A 6,506-nucleotide genomic window follows, 5' to 3' on the forward strand; every position below is an offset into this window, starting at 1 on the left:
AAGGAGGGCCCTTAATGCTCCGAGCAAGCACGTCATATTTGCTGATACGTTGTCGCGATACAACAAGGCCTAGAGTGCTGTGAAGGTTTTGGCTGGCGAAAAGGTTTCGCCGAAACTGCTCTGTGAACCATTACATCGGCAGGAAGAAAGGATCCATTCCGCTCATCAGATGCGCAGGCCATCGCTTCAATCTAGCGGTCAAGGACTGTCTCATGAACGAGGACGAGCTTATTACAAAGATACATACCTTAATGTCAAAACTGTGTACGATCAATAGTCCTTTGTAGAAGTTATCCATTTTTCCAAAAGTCATCTGCCAGAATAAGAATACAAGCATGTGTTTCATTGACCTGCTGTTCTAACGCATTAGTGGCATCAAATGAGTTACATTTCTATTGGTGATCATCTATACCATCGTCCCTCGAACGGTCGCTCCGCCTTACGGTCGACGTTTTGTGCTATGCTATCGTGCGAATTCGAAATGAAGGCGTTCACTTTCGAATTTACTGTCGAGCTTCTCAGTGATCCATTCCCTTCACCAACATCGGAACAATGCCATCTCGCCAGTCGCCCGCAACGTCCCGGACCCCAACACTAGCAACGTCGTCTCTCCAGTCGCCTACTTTACCGAGGTCACAAGGCCGTTCGACGTCTCCTGCATCATCCGCTTCGTCAAGAAGCGTGGCAGCCGCACGTTCGCGCTCGGTTCGCACAGAGCCGACTCGTTCTCGGGCAGCCTCTAGCTCCCGATCGTCCAGAGCCCATCTCCAGTCGATGCTGGAGATACTTGAAGATCGCGAGGAGGCTCGACTTGAGGAGCTGAACCGGTACTCTGATGAAGTTGACGTCAACAACACCGAACCGACCTCAACGTGCACAATTTTTGATGGTATTTACCGTGACGGAGGAACCGAGGCCGTGCTCACGAACTTCTCTCCAAGCGAGATAAACACATTGTGGTTTTCTGTACGTGGACATGTGCATCGGTACTGGAACGTCGGACGTGGAAGGCGCTCCACATTCGCCGCTAAGGACTTGTTTTTCATGTTGCTTGGGGTCATGAAATGCGGCGGAACCTGGTGGCAAAAATTTTCAAAGTGAAAACGCCGACTTTCATTAAGGCTATCACGGGATTCATTGAGGTGGTGACACCAAAACTCTACGAAGAGTGGGTAACCTCGCAACTAGACGTGACCACAATGCGGGCGCTGGTAACGTCGGGGCATACGTTTAACAACTTTCCTTGCGCATTGTACGCCACCGACGTCACGTTTCAGCAGTCGAATCGTCCGAGCGGCTCTATGGCTGAAGCCATGCCTTTCTAAAGTGCCAAACACAAGTTGTATGGTTTCAAGGTGGAGGTGTCCGTGAATCCGCGAGGTCTTGCGATCAACTGCACTCGCCATGCTAGAGGAAACACGGCTGATATCACGGTGTTTAGGAACAATCAAGCCTGTCACCAACAAGCTCGTCGCAAAGCTGAAGGAAACCAGCGTCTTCCCAACAATGGACCTCTTCATTCGGATTATCCGGAGGAGTGGGCTGTCCTCGCGGATAAAGGGTATCAAGGTCTTGATGCCCATCTGCGCTGCATTCACCCCAAAAAGGGCAACCAACTGAACCCGGAAGAAGTACGACAAAATGGGCGCATCTCGAGCGACAGAGTTATTGTCGAGAATTTCTTTGGAAGAATATGTGGTTTGTGGCGTGTCTGTGCTGAGAAGTTTCGCTGGAGCGAAGCCTTTTACGACGATATATTCCACATCTGCGTGAGTCTAACTAACTACCATGTCACCTTGCACCCGTTAAGAGAGCAAAATGGGACATGCTATCGCCAGTACCAGAATCGGCTTTTGGCGATCGGAGCAGAGATGAAAAAGCGGCGTCGCCTAAACCAAGAGCGTTACCGGCGCAACCAGCGCCTTCGCCACCAAATGCAGTTGGATGATCACCCTGTGCACAGTGACTTTGAGATTGGCAGCGACCTGAGCGAAGCCGAGTCTGATACGACACAAATGCCCCGTTAGGAAGCCGACAAGGATGTTTCTTAGTTATTCGATAGATAACGATTTGAATGGTCTCTTTTACGTTTCCGAGTAGCTATAGCTTTCTATAGGGTAAATTTGAATCCGGCCAATTTGTTCATATGCCTTTTTAGTCGACTCAAACGGGATTGGTTTCTTGCGTTCGATTTAGGTACTATATGAAAATTGTGCTTCTTCGTTTGAGGATAAATGGGCGAGACATTCAGATACGCACCTTTCATCTCTCGCCGCTGCTGCGGATGACACCAGATGGGCGAGTACATGCGATACGCCGTTCACTATTTTCAAATGGACGACGACTTTCTCGTTGAGCACGACGTTTATCCTCTCCTCCTGCTGTTGAGCATGAGCGTGTCAAAGCGCGGGTTCAAGATACTATGCCTTTGTGGCGATAACCAAGGAACTTGTAACGGGTTTTTACGGTGTGGAAAACACAAGGGGTACGGAGTACCCCGAGAGCTAACAGACTCTCAGTGCATAACTCGGGGAGTTAACCAGACTCTTATTACGTGGGCTGGAATCAACACGTTATGCATTTGACTAGGTTTAGTTATACTAAATTATCCAACACATACATTTACCCCTGGGCGGCTTGGCCGCAAATAAAAGATAATAACCAGTTTGGTTATTGAGAATCTAAGAGTTATTTGGGGTTAAATATCTCTGCAACCCTAAGTTAGTGGGTTGGTTAGTGCCCTTGGATGCGCAACTAAGGTTGATGGACTCTTTGAGTCAAACGTCTTCTTCTGGCGCTACGCTACGGCAGCCCCACTGCAGAGCTATTTCATTTCATAGAGCATTTTATGAAGGGCTACAACTTCAACATTTGACCGTCGTGTGGTAAAACGTCCGAATGGAGGGGGGGGAGTGCAACCTATCGATGCAGCGACTCGGCGCGGTGTTTATGGTCAGCAGTATTGTATAGACGGGATCTTGCCAACAAGAAATATGAATAAATTACGATTCGTCACTCAACAACGTGCATTCAAATTCTTGCTCATCGTTTAAAAAAAGCTTCAGAGCGGCAACTTCAGCAACTCGACTCATTCAACAGTGCGTTTGCAGCCAATAAAAAAGTCTACGTTAGGTTCAAGGGTTATTATTGAAACGAGATAAGTTGAATCTGTAAGATTTGAGAAGTGCGTTATACAGAGCCAAGGATGCAGTTCTGCAAAACAAGATATTGAGTGGGGCATGCCGTTCACTATGCTTTCGTCTCTCATGCAAGGTTTGAATTCCGGAATCCCGGTTCCCGTGTCGCGTTGGAACTTGATACAGAAGGCCGATTTTTCACACTTTAATAACTTTTGGGGTCTGCAGTTTGTATTTTTGCCTTCATGCCAGCCATTAAATGTTTGATGGAATGCATTCAAACCTGAGAAGTATCTTGGTTTTTGATTTTACTACTTCAAGTTGGAAATCGAAATAATGTTATTGTTGCCATAGCTGTAGTTCATTCAGAAATGAAGACAACATCCAGTTTGTTTTTAGAATTGTACCGCTGCTGGAGTCTTCTTTGATCTCATTGCGCGGCCACATTTCGTGGAGCTATGGATACATTACTAGAAATAGGATCCGTTGAATTTAAAGTCACGTTATACACATCATCCGCAACGTACACGACATTCGATAAGCACGCGGCTGAACCAGTAGCAATATTAAGTTGAAGAAATTCCGCCTGTTCATTGGTGCGCTTGGGCATATATACCAGGCTGCGTATCTGCGGCGCCAACTAGATTCGTCCCAGCCTCTTTATGTACGGGTGGGAATCCACCAATTCTGTAGAAAGTGCGAATAACCAAATGATAACTATTGGGTAACGTGTTTCTACACCATATGGGATGCTTCAGTCAACCATGATTCAATATGACGGGTGCTACAGCTCGTTGAAAACAATCTTCAAATGGAGTAATGGCGCAAAAGATTCAACAGATCTTGCATGAAATTACGTGATGTGGAGCGAAGAGAAGCGGGATCGCACTGGATACGTCAGAGCTTCAGTGATAAAAGTTCTTTACTAGCAGAAGTGGTTTTGAATCAAAACGTCAGGTAGATAGCGACACATTGAGCTGTGATTGCTCTACAAGAAATCATTACACGATACATTACTGCTGCATTACGCAGCATTGGAGCTGCCGATCGTGAGATGGATGCATGTCATCTCTCACACAACGTGAATGAGTATAGGCAAGGGTTTGGGGAATCTACTGTTCCTATTGGCCCTGACAGCTTCGTGTTGAAAGAAATTTAGTATCCTCCCGTCTCCGTTTTATTGTCAAGCAGGCTGTCCTAAATTCAGAAGAATTAGAAGTGCAGGTGAAGGAAAGGGAGGGGGAAAATACAACTGTCGAGGTAGCAATCAGAGAACGAGGCATTACGTGTCTACATGCGCAGACCACGCCGCACTAGTCCAGAATACAGATGTCCAAGCCAGCCGTGTGGTACAGCCTTTGTAGCCAACATCACTTTTACAACATCTGGGATGCCGATAGTGAATCAACGACACCAGGAGCTAATAGCGCAATTTTCACCCCACGTGACAAAATTTCTTTTCTGCTGTCGTGATTAGGAAAAAATAATGCATTTAATAAAAAAAAGACTACTCTCATAATGTTAGATTAAAACACTTGACGACGCTCACGATCGTTAACAACTCTGGGTCGGACGAAATGCTGACGTCGACCTTTTCTACATCTCTGGTATAATGCACGACCTGCTTGCGTCATGTGCGCTCTCTGCGACGTGTGCTGTGCGTCGTGTGCTGTGGGCTCTCACGGCCGTTGCCATGCGCTCTGTGTGTCGTGTGCTGTAGACTATATGCGCTGTGTGCGTCTCAAAGCTCGGTACGACTTGCAGATGTGCGTCTGTGCCACGATGGGTCGTGTCTGTGACTGATCTCCGTCGTGTTCATTGACATGTTGTTTTGGTGGTGTGGGACACGCTGCTTATAGGCTATGAGGTCCCGTTTCGGAAAATTACAGGTGTCAAGGAACCTTTTTTGTATACTCGGTGTCGTACATCCGGGATCACCCGTTCGGGGTACCAATCCGACTTGTCTGGGGTCTTCAACACGCTATGAGTTGTTTATACACCATTACACGGCGATATTCAAAACGTCAACAGTCAAGTTCAAATAGTGCGCACTGAATTTCAAAAAGAACTCCTATACTTATTTGATATACAAAACCAGATTTTACAGAGTATTTCGATTGCCTCGAGGTTGTTCGCAATGGTAAGATACTTCGTGCTGCTTTGGCGCTGATTTTGCTACCCATGCGCGCCTGGATCAGTCATTGTTATATTTGCATCATGCCAGGTATCCCCTACAAACACTACTCGCGCGAGGCACGCTGTTGAATTCTTCGGGTCGCCCAGGAGGCGAAGAACTAGAAGGACTTTGCAAAGCTCCACGGTGTAAACTAGCGTACTGCCTGGGGGTGGATCAAGGTTGCGTTGGGCACGAGAAACTGGAGTGGAGAGCGGAAGAAGCGCGGTGGCCCGCAAAAACACTTCTAGATGGTGATGTTGACTACCTGTTCCAGGAACTAACCATAACACAGGAACTTACGCTAGTCCAAATGGCAGAGTTTGTAGAGCAGAAGTTTGGCTTGGTTCCAAACCGTGAAACAATGCGGAGCGCAATTGACAGGCGTTGCTTCACTGTAAAAGATACTCCATCACAACGTTGTAAACCGCAACAGCACTATCAATAAGCAAAAGCGGCACGACTAAGTAATTAAGTTCTACACAGCGCTCGGTAACAACAAGAACGTATCTTATCTAGATGAAACCAGTTCAACTTGGGGTGCTCAAAAGGTTGTGGGTGCAGCACTCGAGGTCAACGGGCGTGGCTAGTAAAGGCAAGAATATTTACATTATCGCTGTCATTTTGAGCACGGGTCTGGCTTATCAGGAGTCACAGTTTGGTTCCTTCACCGCTGACTGGGCTTGCGAGTTTATCCAACACTTTCTGTGCCGCATAAGGTGCACGACGTCTCGCTTAACGAGCTTGTGTTCGTTCTGGACAACGCTACTTGCCACAAACGGGCAAAGCATGTGTTCGACGAAGACATAATCATGGACGCGCAAATGTTGAAGCAGGGGCCTTACTATCCCATGCTCAACACGATAGAAAATACTATTCTCTATATGCATAAACGCAATTAAACGCTTCCTTGCACAACAGCGACCGGCAATTCTGTGCGTCCCAGAAAGAACGGTTATCACCATCGCTCCAGTTTTCTTGAGCTTGCAGCCGACCCTCTTCTTGCCGAAATCGTAACACCTTGGCTGTGTAACCGCGTTCTCCCACCCGTTGCCACATCACCAACGCGCACTTTGCTTTGATGATAGGCAAGTTGGGAACTAAACAGGTTTGGCGGGAAATAGCGTTGTAAGGGTAGCAAATCTGACGGGGTTTTGAATTTCTGTGCGCACTATATGAATTTGGCTGTTGGCTTT

The 6,506-nt window shown here is 47.1% G+C and overlaps 2 protein-coding genes across 2 annotated transcripts; both read left to right on the forward strand.

The window, feature by feature from the left end:
* Positions 1-552: 552 nt before the first annotated feature.
* On the forward strand, positions 553-2,027 carry PPTG_15153 (hypothetical protein; the record flags this gene model as incomplete). The annotated part of the gene is made up of 3 exons (XM_008912193.1): positions 553-1,056; positions 1,122-1,252; positions 1,328-2,027. 3 exons carry the CDS (start codon positions 553-555, stop codon positions 2,025-2,027), a joined length of 1,335 nt encoding a protein of 444 aa, XP_008910441.1.
* Positions 2,028-4,749: 2,722 nt separating this feature from the next.
* Positions 4,750-5,277, forward strand: PPTG_23621 (hypothetical protein; the record flags this gene model as incomplete). The annotated part of the gene is made up of 2 exons (XM_008912194.1): positions 4,750-4,839; positions 5,245-5,277. Coding segments are annotated over 2 exons (123 nt in total), but the record flags the coding sequence as incomplete, so codon positions are not given.
* Between the last annotated feature and the right edge of the window lie 1,229 nt (positions 5,278-6,506).

This window comes from Phytophthora parasitica (genome assembly GCF_000247585.1).
Source record: "Phytophthora parasitica INRA-310 unplaced genomic scaffold supercont2.44, whole genome shotgun sequence".
Classification (NCBI taxonomy): Eukaryota; Oomycota; class Peronosporomycetes; order Peronosporales; family Peronosporaceae; genus Phytophthora; species Phytophthora nicotianae.